The sequence below is a fragment of the Pagrus major genome, chromosome 17 (assembly GCF_040436345.1).
Source record: "Pagrus major chromosome 17, Pma_NU_1.0".
NCBI lineage: Eukaryota > Metazoa > Chordata > Actinopteri > Spariformes > Sparidae > Pagrus > Pagrus major.
In genome coordinates this window covers 26,640,166-26,654,362 of record NC_133231.1, presented here as the reverse complement: position 1 = coordinate 26,654,362, position 14,197 = coordinate 26,640,166, and the positions used below count along the sequence as shown (strand labels likewise).

General features: G+C 41.5%; 1 protein-coding gene across 2 annotated transcripts in view; it reads right to left on the bottom strand.

Annotated features, from left to right (window-relative positions):
• Positions 1-86: 86 nt before the first annotated feature.
• rgl2 (ral guanine nucleotide dissociation stimulator-like 2) overlaps positions 87-14,197 on the bottom strand; it is a 34,338-nt gene continuing 20,227 nt past the window's right edge. For both annotated transcript variants that reach the window (XM_073485848.1, XM_073485849.1), the window contains 12 exons: positions 13,917-14,132; positions 12,771-12,874; positions 10,948-11,032; positions 6,884-6,943; positions 5,847-5,933; positions 5,703-5,735; positions 5,144-5,265; positions 4,958-5,026; positions 4,068-4,161; positions 3,703-3,927; positions 3,355-3,469; positions 87-2,399 (listed from right to left, as the gene is read on the bottom strand). In XM_073485848.1, the coding sequence (XP_073341949.1) occupies positions 2,218-2,399; positions 3,355-3,469; positions 3,703-3,927; positions 4,068-4,161; positions 4,958-5,026; positions 5,144-5,265; positions 5,703-5,735; positions 5,847-5,933; positions 6,884-6,943; positions 10,948-11,032; positions 12,771-12,874; positions 13,917-14,132 (1,392 nt within the window). In that variant the 3' untranslated portion in view covers positions 87-2,217. The remainder of the gene's footprint in view (positions 2,400-3,354; positions 3,470-3,702; positions 3,928-4,067; positions 4,162-4,957; positions 5,027-5,143; positions 5,266-5,702; positions 5,736-5,846; positions 5,934-6,883; positions 6,944-10,947; positions 11,033-12,770; positions 12,875-13,916; positions 14,133-14,197) is intronic.

Genomic DNA, 14,197 nt, shown 5'->3' with positions numbered 1-14,197 from the left:
AAAATAGAAATATATTTGAGCGTGGAAAATATCTGTCTGTATCGAACTCAGAATATGTCACAGCACAACAGTCGAGAGCAATGAAGTCATATAAAAGTAAATTTATTACCACAAAAATAGGACATCCTTTATGTAGTGCATAAATAGCTTTGATGTGAAACGACACAGCGCCAGAGGTGACTGCACTGCCTCTGTGTGTATTGTATACATTCTAATGCAAACATGGGAAAGATGAGCATCCTGTGGAGAAAAGGCACTAAAACAATCAGTAACATAGCACAACGTTAGCACACATCATCTGAAGAATCCTCTCCCTGGTCCCGTTGGGCTCGTGCCTCAGCCGATCGGCCTCACCAGCACTGAGCAGGAACAACCAGAGGTCACAAGAGTTCGGTAAGGTCCAGAGGCTGTGTGTTTCAAACCTACACTGAAATTAACATGTTAATTCATAACATGAAATCGGAGCTGAGGCCTTGTGCTGTAGGTAAACAGCAGGGAAGATGTGTCCAGCTGAGCCGCGGCATAAATAAAGTGTAGCTTATGCTCTGTTTCCTTTAACCTAACAGTGGTGGTGTATTGTTTTGGTTCTGCTCTTCCTCATGGTTTTGGTTCAACTGTGATAAACTGAAGCCTTGAAAGTGCTGCAAGGTGTTTTTAAAGCTGCAATAATCCATTTTTTGGCCACTAGGGGGCGGAAAAACGTCCTATATGACATTTTCCCGCTTTATAAAGTTGTTACAGCTAACATGTTAGCACCTAGCTGCCTACAAACACAACCAGTTTAAGAATAATTATTTATCTGGAGTTGAATTTTTGTCCATCTGACGAAATAAGTGCATATTAATATATTCTAAAGTCTTGTTTGGTTTAGAAGCTCCTGAGAAAAATATCTGGCTCTGAAGCTGGATGTTTCAACAGCTAGATTAGCTAGTTGCTAATCTCCAGAAGCAGATATCTACATATAAATGCAGGATCTGTGGCCAAGGGACAAGATTTTGTTATCGGAAGTGTTCTGGTTCTGTTTCTAGTCCACGTAGTATTGAGCAAATAGAAGGTTTATCTGAACTTTTTTGCTGACAACAGCTGCAGCTGGAAACAGGGTTGATAACAGAGAATGGACCATGAAGTCCATTTCTGAGGCCCTGATACCGCCCCAAAAAGCTCCTTCTCATTCTTTTAAGTTTAGTCCGTACAAGCAGCCTCTTCCACACTTTGAATAGTGATTTAATTCATTGTTATTATAAAAAAATATTGATTAATGCAGCTTTAAGTTTATGTTGAAATGATTTTGTGATTGAGTCAAAGCTGAAATAATTATTCTTACTGTCTGTAGACGCATGCCGGCCTGTTTAAAGTGGAAATCCTGCAGGTGTGTGATGCATTTTTCCTTGACGAATTATTTACTGGACAGTTCAGACACATGGACCTTAAGCTCCTTGCCAGTGTAAACACAATGTTGACATCATACAGACGTACAAAATATATAAATATATACAAAACATATATATGTCTCCAGTGTTTTTGCTACAATGATGCACTTGCACTGTATCTTTTGGTCTTCCTCACATGTGCTTTTTTCCCCCCAGAGCCAGATCTGACAGGCTCTGTAGACTGTTTAGATTGCATTATGTTTCTTGTGTCCTAAATCCTTCATCCTCTCATCTCAGGTGGTCACAGAAGTTCTGAACAATTACATCTTCTTTATACATTTGGAGACATCACTCACAACTGAGGCACACAACAACAAGGGATTTCCTAGTTTGCTATAGGTAATTAAAACAGATCCTATTCATGGAGTTGGGATGAAAAAAAAAATGCATCAAGTGCTACCTGACTGGGACTCGAGAGCCAGCACCAAAAGCAGTCAGTTAAAGGCTTCCGTTGCTCTTCTTCTAGGTGTAAATTAGAAATGCATACTGTTTGGAAAGAGGAAAAACTGCAGCAGACGGCTCTGGTGAACGCAGCAGGGCAGCTGGAGGTTTTGAAATGTTTGACAGAACCTGCTCTGGAGTCGCTGATAAAAACAGGAGGAGGACTTGGTTTTGGTGTTTTGGTAGAGCGAGCTTTGCAGGAGCATGAAACGAAAGGCATATGTAGTTTTTTTTTTGTTTCGCACAGAGAAGGCCACATTTACTGTTTGTGAGAGCTCGGCCCGCATTCACGTCAGGGCGATGAGAAGAATCAGTCACTGTGGACAACGCTGAGGAAAATCTGGTGTCAAAACAGAGTCCTGACCAGTCTCCTCCCCTTGGCCTTGATTCGAGGAAAAGTGGCGCTCGTCTCTGTGTTGATTGGCTGCGAGCCCAGAGGAGTGTTCCCGCCTTTCCTTCTCAACAGGAAGTCAACGCTGGATGAAGTCATGGCATAGAAGACGTTTCCTGTCGCAGGGATGATCAGCTCTGCGTTAAGAGAAGAAGACAGACAAATAAGCAGAAATTCAATAAAGCTTCTCCGAAGATGCTGCACTGATGATGTCATTGACACCTTGGTGGCACAACATGAACCGCAACATCCACGGTTCACGTCCAGACGAGGGATCGTTATTGCATTTTGTTCACGTTCTCTCCTGTCTCTCTATCTAATTAAGACATAAATGTTCTTAAAATATATGTATTCGTCGTGGTCCTTAGTTTTAGTTCAGTCTCTTTATTATTTTTGCTTGCACTTGTTGGATATCAGCTCAGTTGTCCAACCTGCCTGCCTCTGTGTCCACGTTTCAATCCTATGTTAAAGAACTGTGACAATATTAAAGAAAAGCTGACGATATCTACGAGTTTTAATCTGTCTGTTTACAGTGATATAAAACAGAGAAAAGCAGCACATCATCCTATGAAATCATCACATTTGAGCAGCTGTAACAGGCGAATGTTCGGCATCTTTGTATAAAAAAATTACCAAAAATGTTTAATAATTTATCACAATAGTCGTTGACGTCTGTTGATCCACAAATCAGCTAGGTTACTACTGGCTGCAGATCTTATATAGATATTGTATTTATTAATAAAGCTGATAATACATCTCAGTGATGATGTGTGGTGTTTAGCGCAGCCTTCAATTTGTGGTCAAGTGCTGGGAAACTGTTTTACATGTCTTCTCTTCTACAACCACAAACCACCGTTACTGTTGGCACTGCTGTCACGAAAACAATGGTTTCCTTTTTCCTCAGAGTAGCAACCACCAACAACACGGGAAAAAAATACAAGTTTATGACTCAATTTCGTCTGTAATGGAGACGTGAAAGCAGACAGAAGTGGTGCCAGGCTACCAAATCTCAGTTTTGTCTCGATTGAGATAACATGAATACACCACATTCACTACATTTCCACTATATGTTGTCGGCAGACTCATCTTTACCTTTTCCTTCAGGCAGGAGTTGGATCAGCTCATATCTGGATGCCTGTTTTGGGTCCTGATTGTGCTTTTCTAAGGCGGCGCTGATCACAGTGGGGGTCTTGTCATTGCTCGTAACCTGAGGGGAGAGAGGAGTATAACAATGACACTAAGACAGCCTGATTTGCACTAATGATATCCTGGGTCCATTGTTTCCTGAAGATCTGATTCTGATGACTATCATTACGGGATCCTTATCGCAGATAAGAGGAAAGGCTGTAAGTGCAGCATGTCGCAGATAATTTTATACAGAGCATTTTGTATAATCTCCCTGCTGCCTTAAATTAGATTCAAATTGTTCTGAGTTCATACCAGTATGCTTCGGTACAAGTTTCCATCCTGCAGGTCCATCCGTATCCTGATGATCCGCATGTCGGGCCCCGAACCCGGGATGTTATTGGGGGGGTTGTTGCCGCAGGAGGCCGATCGGCGGTGTGATTTTGTGGGAGTGGACGGAGTCAGTGTGGCGGGGGTGGATTCGCTGGATGGAGGAGTCGTGTCAACATCCAGACAGGACACGGACGGAGATCTCATATGCTGGGATAGAAATGAAAACAATCAGGGCTGATTAAAATCAACGATACAATTATAACCCTGGTTTGCAGATCCAAACAAAAGCAAAATAAGAGTAATTGTTGCATACAGCTGGCCTTTAAGTTTAAGTAATAATATATTACCTTTGTGAGTTTTGACAGCAGATTATTGACAGGAGAGGGGAAGTCAAAGAGGCTGTCACTGTCACCAGCCAGGCTGATCCGGGAGGTACTCAGGCTGTCAACACATGTATAAACGCAAATTAGGGTTGACACTAATGATTGTTTTCATCATTTATTTATAATCATACCAACAAAATGTCAGAAAATTGGGACAAATTTCCCAGAGGCCAAGGTGATGCCTTTGAATTGCTTGTTTTGTTTTGTCCAAAATCTGAAAATATTCCATTTACAATGATATGAAAGCAAAAATGGACATTTAAGAAAGTTGGCACAATCAAATGAATTGCTTTTATTGCTAAACAGTTATTTTGTCTTGAGCACTAAAGTCATTAAATAATTGTGGCTGAGGCCGAGATATGCTGACATTTTCTGTAATATAACAAAGAACCAAAACTCAAGTCAAGGAAATTCAATTTGTGTAGAGCTGAAAATCCCAAATTTGCCATAATGCAACTCAACTGCATCTTTTATTAGACTCTTCCTGCCTGGCAAATGTCCACATCTGTCAGCACGTCTTTGAAACACAGGCTCTTTGTTATCGGACTTTAGAGCCACAGAAGATTGTATACACAGTCTGAGAAGTGCTCCTTGTGACGAGAAGTGTCGTAAAAATACAAGAGTAACAGTGGAGGTCAAGTACATGCATAATATTGAGTTAAAGTGTTAAAGTATCTGATATTAAATATGCTTAAGTATAAAAATTACAAGTAAAAGTTAATTAAACATTGATTTACATGTATTTATGTACTGTGTGTCGATCGATTATTGGCCGGGACGATTATCAGATCTGAGTGTGTGTGTGTGCGTGTGTGTGTGTGTGTGTGTGTGTCAGGGCATTTAGCAGCGCTTACTCTGGGCACTGTGTGATGATGACTGTAGGAGTAAGGCTGGGCGCTTCGATTTCACTGGACAGTCTGTAGCTGGAATCAGACATCAACAGTTATCATCCAACAAATACAAACAGTTTATCTGAATAGCAACAAATATGTCAGTTGCTGTATTAGATGTATTTATTTAATGAGTAACTGCTTACGTACCTCTCCTCCTCCGTTAGCGTCGGTACGCTCTGGTACCACTGTATGAAGGCCTCGTCAGCGGTGAAAACACAGTTTTTGCAGGAAGACTGCAGGAGCCGGATTTGAGCTAAAACCTCAAATTCCTGTTAACAAAGAGACATATCACCACAAAGTTTCATAATAAAAAAAAGCACCCATGCTGGCTGATCTAGTATTACTGTGCCAGCTCTTTTTTTCCCTCATCTTGCACCTCACAGCGCCCTCCACTTAATCACTTCCTCCCTCAGATAATACGTTACCTCTGCTCGCTCTAATATGCTCTTATCCCCAAAATTATCCCACGTCTCTCTCCTCTTTTTATAGCTCCTACTTTGTTCGGTGTCTTCTCTCTAACAGGATTTTTTTTTTTGCACCTTACTACTTTTTTGGTGAAGTCAGCGCTGCAGAAACGGGTAGCTCAGTCCACTGCTGCTCTTTGTTAAAGCTGCTCGGTATCAGAACATCATCTAAATGCAGCCGTTAAAATAGACTGAACTTTTAACCTTTCATGTCTCACACTGACGCACGTTGCGACACTCACCCTTCTCCTTTTGTCGAAGTTGATGTAGCCGTTCTGCAAAGGAAGTGACAGGATGTGTTCAGTCAGTCTGATAATTGTAAAACACTGAGCAACTTCCAGGGGTTGCGACCAGCTTTCCCCTTGATAGAGATAAGAGTCACTTACATCCAGCCTGTCTTTGACCGCCGTGTCCAGCATGGTGAGGTCTGTGAGGAAGATGCCCAGGTAGGGCACGGTGCCCTGGGCGTTGGACTGTGCAACAAAAAGAAAAAAAGTGTTTCATCCGTTCCCCAGAGGTTTCTATTCAGAGCCCACACAGCGAGGGATTTCAGAGCAGCCGCCTGCAGCTATTTTTCAAACGATGGCGATGGCTCAGGATTCATCACATCACATCACACACACACACACACACACACACACACACACACACACACGACAGGCCCTCTGTTCCAATTCGCTGCTGCATGCCGGTCGATCCCCCTTACAACCCTCCATCAAACCACTGAAACACCCCCCGCTTAGCAAAAGTGGCATCCGTGTCAATGTTTGAATGCAGCATTCTGTAGGAAAACAGTATTTTCAAGTACTTTTATTCTGAAATCCATTATCAAACTGTCAAAAATAGAGCTTACTATCAATTACAATTGAGTGCTTCTTACAAAAAGATGTATTAAATATTCACGACACCAAACACACAGGGATAAAATAAGATTAATGAGCCCCTAAAAAATGACAATCCAGATCACAGATCACTTTTCTAAAGATATTATGCCACATTTTGTCCCCTAACTTTTACAATACTAATGACACTTTTGCAGTGTCTTACATCATTCCTAAATTTTCCAAGGTCTCCCATAAAGGCCCGTGGGGATGTTCAACCCCTCAGGCTAAACCGATTGTTATGCACACCAGACGTGGGCTGTAAAGTTAGTGAAAAATGTTCTTTTTTGAATTCGTTTTAAGTTTCTCCTCTGTGACTGAAACTATCTGAAATGTCTTGGTGACCCCGAATGATTTGACCCCCCCGAGTGAGAATAATTTGCAAATCTATGCATGTGAACTCAGACTGTACTGTCCTTGGTTTTCATTTGATCAAAGTTCATTTTCCATGACCTAAACGTTCAACCCAATGAGCTTCCACAATAAAAGCCTGCTTCCCTAAAAGCTCCACCGCTGCCCGTCTTTGTTTCCACTGAACTTACCCTGTTAATATGTTTGTTGTTGAGCCTGTTGTCAAGGTTGGCGAACTTGGATGTGCCCTCCTGTAAGACAGAAAGCAGGAAAATTCTCAGTTTCAGGTTCATTTTTTGACTTCGGAAATAATTGTGTGTTTTGTTTGTTCTGCAGCTCTCAGTCACATCACATGATCCTCAACAGCAGATTGAGTTTGTCAGCAATTTATACATCTTGACTTTAAATCGCCACTTGACGTGGTTGGGTACAGGAAAAGATCATGCATACATCATCATAAGTTAAGTAACGTACATAATTAAGTAAGTACCAGTGAGTAACAGACAAGGGACAAGGTTGAGGTAGATGGGAAGGTTAACTTCAGGACTTTCAACCCAGATATTTTAGGCCAAAATAGGATTTCTTTCTTATTTCCTGCAATTGTCAGAGCAAATGGAAATACAAATCTCTGGTGTGTAGACCCCTGATAGTAATTAGTTAGCGCTAACATGAAATCAATAGCTCCTTTTAAGCCAAGATGGATGAGAAGTCATTAAAGTACTCAGAAAAAAATGGAAATAATATCTGTAATTCTGTAACTTGGCAAAAGCCACTGGATCATGTATCACGATCGTACCCTCCTCCGTGTGGTGAGAGTGTGCTCCAAAGGGAAATTTTATTCTATCAGTGAAATATTTGCCAGCACATGTACTGGGTTGCAAACACTACAAATGATCACTTTTTTCTAGATTACATTACTAACGCGTTTGCCAATCGGCAGCTGATGACACATCCAGCAGATACAAATCAAGTTTATCAATCATTTGGAGTCGTGTTTCTGGACACCTAATGAATGTAAATCCAATATTTATTCTCTCATAGTATCTCTGATCTGGTTTCCAACTCCAGAGGGAAACATCTGGCTCCACTATGTTCACCAGCCATTTGGTGCTGGGCACACGGCATAGAGTGGATAGCAGAGGGCTTTTCTTGCTGATAACAGTCACAAAATATACAGAATGATTTTAAATGTAAGTACAAATTACCATAAATGTACCATCTAACGAGATAAAACTGAGTCCTGTCCTGACAAATGATGTGGACGTTGGTTAATTTGTGTGACATTTATAAGCTGACTCATCTGTCACAACAACTCGACATTAGCCTTTTTTTAATCATGCTATATAATGAAGTGTTGTTACACTGTTCGATGCTTCGACGACAATGTTGTGAATAATTTCTTCCCCCAAAACTTTCAGTAAGTCTTCTCTTTGTCTGAGTCATTCATCTTCTGCTCTTTCTGCTAGTCGCAGTCATTTTTAGACAAGCTAGGAGATGAAGGGAAGCAAGTAACTGCTGAGAAAATATCAAAGGGCAACAGAAGACGATGGTGTTTTTGTGGAATCAAAGCTCGAAGTGAAGCCTTTCGAAAAATGAAAGCAAATGTTTGGAAGAATTCCTTTGGGGGTATCACGGGTAAAATCGCAGCTAATGCAAAAGGTATTGATGCCTGCACTGCACCAAAACAGCCAATCAAAACACGGCTAATCCTGCCAACTTCCCCAACTCTCTGACACAGTGCAAACTAAATATAATGTACGTCTTCAGATGGGTGTCTCACTGAAGTGAAAGTGTTGACAGAATAAGGGCAGGTCTACTCAACCAGATTAGACTGGTTTCTGCTCTTTAAAGCAGTCGTAAATCTCTAACGCTGCATGTTGTTCGCAGCAGCTGAAGATAAGCCTCGACTTCAGTCTGTCTAATTTAACAAATGTGGTCCACCAGTGGAGGAGCTTTTACAGACACACCACGGGATGCTCGTCATCAGCCAGCGGAGGGGAGTCACATGGCCTGTCAAAGCTGCAGTTCGTGGCCTAACTGACTTCTCTGTGTGTTTGTATGTTGTCTTTAGCCATCCTCACCACCTCGGCCCATAATGAAATATCTTGACAGCTACTGGATGAATTCAGAGGAGATTTTGTACAGACGATCGTGGTTCCCGCGAGGTTGACATTTGTGGTTTTTAGTTACATGTCTTGTCTGACATATGGCTTTATATTTGCAATTGATTTAGAAATCTGTGACGTCACCACAATATAAAGCAGGCCAAGCGGAGACTTGTGGTCAGGACGAGCGGGGGAAACTCTACTCCGCATATTCAGTGGGCCACATAACCAGGAAGTAAACCCGGAAGATAGAAAATTGCTTTGGCGTACTCTCATTGGACTGAATGGGCGCCATCTTTGGGTTTATTATCTCATTATATTAAAATAAGCCCGTCCTCCTCAGGAAAACGATCACATAGGTGGAAAATGCAAGCAGGTAATTATGACCCACATGTACGTTTTATTCCTCTGCGACTCCCTCTAACAGCTGCATTACAGCTGTAGAGGAGGAAGTGAGGGGAAATAGATAATGGATTAAACTAGCACAGGATAATAATAATAATGTCTCATAATGACATCACTGTTTGCGTCCAGAGACCAAAAGTCAACAGTGAGTTCTTTTAACTTACCGCTGTCACGTACACGACATAACGGAAGTGACATAGGTACGTTTGTAACCGAAGTTACAGAAGTAACGTAGTGATTCAAGGCCGTGTTTGACTTCTGATGAAGAAAAGCATCCAGAAAGTGACAGAACTCCCAAAATGATTGACAGGTCTGATAATATTGTGATCAGACGAGGCAGGCCCGACTGATTTCCGCTGATGAGACTGCAATTACACCGCCAACAGGAGCCTTTCCTACACAAATCTGAGGAAGGGAACAATGCGTTGATTAAAAAGTCGGTCGTTCGCCTACTCTCTGAAGAGTGCTCTTTCATTTCTGCATCAGAAGTCATATGACGAAGATATGTTAGGTTGCAGTGTGTTTCTCTTTATATTTCCCATTGACTTCAATGCAGCTGTCACCACAGTCTGGCCCCAAAGGAGATTCGATGACGTAATGACCCTTCCTACTTTTTTTAGGTTCCTTGCTGTGTTCCAGGTTGTGGCCGTCGTATAAACGCAGGATATCTGCAGTCAAACGGTAATGTAAGCGAGGAAGTGGTTGGATGCTAACGCTAACTGTTGTCTAATAGAGGCTAATAGGTTATCAAACAGCAGTCAGAGGAAAATGGCCGCCGTGTGAATATCCGTCTATCCTTCGACACCTCAGCGTGTTTGCAATGTCCTTGTGAGCATGTTAGCATTTAGCTCAAGTACAGCCTCATAAAGCTGCTAGTGTGGCTGTTGACTGTTAACAAAATCCTGAATAATTATAATAATTCTCACGATGTTTTTGCACAATTAAGGATATTAGAGGCAGGGAGAGTATTGACATTTTGCTTTCCACAGGGATGAGCTCATACATTAAACAGTCATTTATACAAATCAGGTCCAGAACTGTGATCATACTGAGTCAAGCAGAGATAATTGAGCTCAAAACCAAGACCTGCTGTGTCTCTCTCTCTTTCTGAATGCATCCACAGCGCACCGCTACGCATTATACACACAGACATAAACTCAGAGTGTTTGTGGTGACGGGGAGAGGGTTCGGAGAGAAAAAGTATCTTTGAAGATTTTTCTAGCAAGGCGGTTAAAAAGATAAGCGGTAAAAGCCTCCAACAGCAGCCAAGAACATCACAGATCTGAGTAAAAATAGGCCCGAAACAAGTTCAAGACATCAGAAACCAGAGTTGTTGAAATCTGACTCGGGAAAACTGCACTCCAACACTACAAGCGTTCAGACTGGCAGCTTTCCAGCCCGAGAAACTGCTTTTCCAGCCTCTAAAGAGCCAGCCAGTTAGTTTTATCATAACACACATATGACAAAATGATAAGACATCACAAAACATGCCACTCAGACTTGAACCTTTCTCTTTAAAGTGAACAAAGCTGTTTTTTAACGCTGTGTCACGATGCAAGTAGAAACCAGCCTCTGTGTGCCATCAATAGAGGATCAGATTTCTCACTGAACCTGCTCTGTTTACCCCGAAGGTGGCCTATAATGTAAATTACATTACATCATTCAGAGACCTGGTTTCCTGTTTGTTAAACACAGTATATCACATTTCCATTGTCATTCTGTGTTTTGTCTTGTTATAAACTTACCTCCTTCAGGAGTTCTCTGCTCTGCGAGTAGTTGTCTTTGTCTGAGAATATTTCCGACAGCTCCTCGTATCTCCTCACTGCCTCCCTGTCAACAGTGAAATGGTTTACAGTTAATTATCATTTACATTATCACTTTATATATATATATACACACATATGAAGCTAATCAAATGTAATGAAGAGCGCAAACGAAAAGCACGCGTTGTTTTGGGAAACTAACGTCTGACAGATTGATGGAAAAAGTGAGTAAAACATGTTTAATATCAATAACAGAGTGACGGTGAGTCAGAGGCGATGTCGTGACTGAAAAATGTCTTGTCGAGGGAATAACGCTGCTGAAGTGGCATTTTCAAAGTTTGAAGGAAAAGACATTTTACTTCTGCTTCTCTGTGAGGTCGACTTGTTTACAAGGTTGCTTCGGTGCTTAATAAAGAAAGTGTTAACATATGTTTCCTGTAATGATGTTTGAAGCTATGAGGAAACTGTCCTCCTCTTACTAACAACACCTCAGCAGTATTATATTTACACCCAGTGGAGGGTAACGTGATCAAATATATATTATATAAGTTATAAAATGACTAGACATAGGTCAGCTTTAAGTATTTAGGTGATGTGATCAATTGATTAATCGTGATTGTCTATAAAATGGCAGTAATTAGTAAACAATACCCAGCTGATGTCTTTAAATGTCTTGTTTTGTCTGATCAACAGCCGGAAAACACATAAAATATAGATTTTCTATTTTCTTAGTTGAAGAAAAACAGAAAATCCTCAAAATCAAGAATAGGAACGAGGGACTGTTCGGTATTCTTGCTTGAAAAATAACGAAAAGATAAAATATTTACTGGAAATGATTTTTCCGTCATTGGACTGATCAGTTTATTGACTGATTGTAGGTTGGAGTAACGTAGTTGAGCCATTTTTGTACAGTAGTATACCAAAACTTGAACATCATGGTATTGTACCTCTTTGCTCTATGTTAACTGTCTAAACTATTACCTGTTTGAAAAAGCACAGGTGAAACTTGTGTTGTCAGCTAACAGGCACAGTGACGTCACTTCAAACAAGCTGTTACACCGTTAGAAATATCTTTTATGTATAATATCAATGAGACTATAATCTGTGTTGGACACCTGAGGTGAGACTGCTGAAATTTCTTTCCCACCAGCAGAGGTCAATAAAAGTCCTCAGTTGCTCAACACTTCAACACCTTTTTCACATCCCAGTATGGTGTAAAAGTTAGTGCTGCTGCTTTGCACCTGAGTTGTGATGCATATTTGTTCAAATGTCCCGTACTTATTGATATGTTTGCTTGTCTAATCATCGGTTATCGATGCTGGGCATTGATTTTGTTTGAATTGTGTACTTTTATTGTTTCTCGTTCTTAAAAAAGGCAATTAAGAGTTGAAAGATAAGTGAGAATTGTCCTCTGTGCAGACGACAAGACAGCCATGATTTTCTTTTTATCTTGAAGGTTCAGTGTGAAGGATTTAGTGGCATCTAGCGGCGATGTTGCAGATTGTAACCAACTGAACACCTTCCCCTTTTCTCACCCTCTCCTGCGGTGGTTGCTACGAAATAAAAATAAAAACACGAAATGCCCTCTCTAGAGCCGGTGTGTGGTCCGTCCCTCTCCCTCTGAAGATATAAAAGACTCATTCTAAGTTAACAAAAACACAACTAATCTTATTTTCAGGTGATTTCACGCTGATGAAAGCATAAATCATGAATATTTTATCGCATTTCTTCCAATATATCCCCCTAAATCCTTCACACTGGACCTTTAACTCCTCCTTTAAAGTGAGAGTTGTTCGGCTACAGACCTGTCAGTGTCCTGCCACGTCCTCCTCAGTCGGTGGATGGGGTTGCTCTGCAGGGCCGACACGATGGCGTACAGCGAGGAGAAGTTCTTCCTGGCTCGGCACTCCTGTTGAGAGCACGCACGCAACAATACGCTCATTAGCATGCACACACACACACATATAAGCACTCACTGTAACTGAGAACACCTGTGGGTGTGGATCTGGCCGGTATTAAGTTTCAGTGTCGGCCTGAGGTGCTGAATTATGTATGCCGCTAAAGAGGTTTGTCCCCAAAGAACGCTGGGATGAGCTCAGGACGGCAGTTTGGCAGCAGACCAGTGATACCTCGCTTTGCCAGAGAGGATGTTAGTGTGTGTGTGAGTGTGTGCTTCATACAGGGGAAAGGAGCCGCATTTTATTCACAGATAAAGAGGTTTGGTTGAGGAATAAAACTGTTACCATAACAGCCAAGAACAGGATGTGTTTATGTGTGTGTGTGTGTGTTGGAGCAGATCCTGTCGTTGCTGTGAGCTCTTCAATATTTTAAAAGAAGCGATTGTTGGTCCTAATAACCATAACAGTGTTACATAACTCGGTTAATCTACATTTCTCTTGTATAATACCGATATTCTTAAGCAGATTCAATCCTTTGCTGTTTGCCTTGCGGTCGTACATGACATCTTTCGACTCAGCACATTCCTGGTAGGTACTTTTTTCATGCAGAGAACGTTTCCTCTTCTGTTTCTCAGCATAAAAATAAGCAGATTTTTTTTTAACAATCTCTTCAAAAGTGGTCGATCACCAAATGCACTCGAATAGAGAGAGCATTATTTTGTTATTTGCAGCTGCTGCTCTCTCTGGAAAAGACTTATTATTATTAGCTCCCAGCTAGTGATTAAAGGGAAATTACTAGTATAGTCAGAGCAGAAAACAAGCAGGCTGTGAGTCTGTGATGGTATGTGCATGGTCAGAGCTCAGAATAGGATTATGGTTAGGGGATTAATGTGGGTTTATTGTAGGAAAATGCACAGTTGAGGGTTTTAGAAGACTTGAAACCCCGACTGACGTACTGCTAAAGTCTCATGTCATGATGAAAACGCTGGTAAAACTGGCATCGGATCCTGCGTTTTGAGAGCTGTGACCTTTCATGTTTTTTTGCACACTGACCTCCGCCACGCTGATCCATTTCTCCAGCAGTCGAGCTCTTTGTTGGCTGCGCAGCTTCGTAGGCCAAAGGCAGGACGCTAAAACCGCATTGGCCAACTTGTTGAACTGACGTATGGTGGCCCGGACGGACCAACAGACGCCTTCCCTCCCTTTCTTATCCCTCTGGGACCACAGCGAGCCGAGGCAGTGGTACGGGACGAGACGGACAAACAGCTCCTGAGAAGTGACAGCGTATTGAAAAATAAAATACTCTAAAAAACAATTGATTAAGTTTTGAGTAT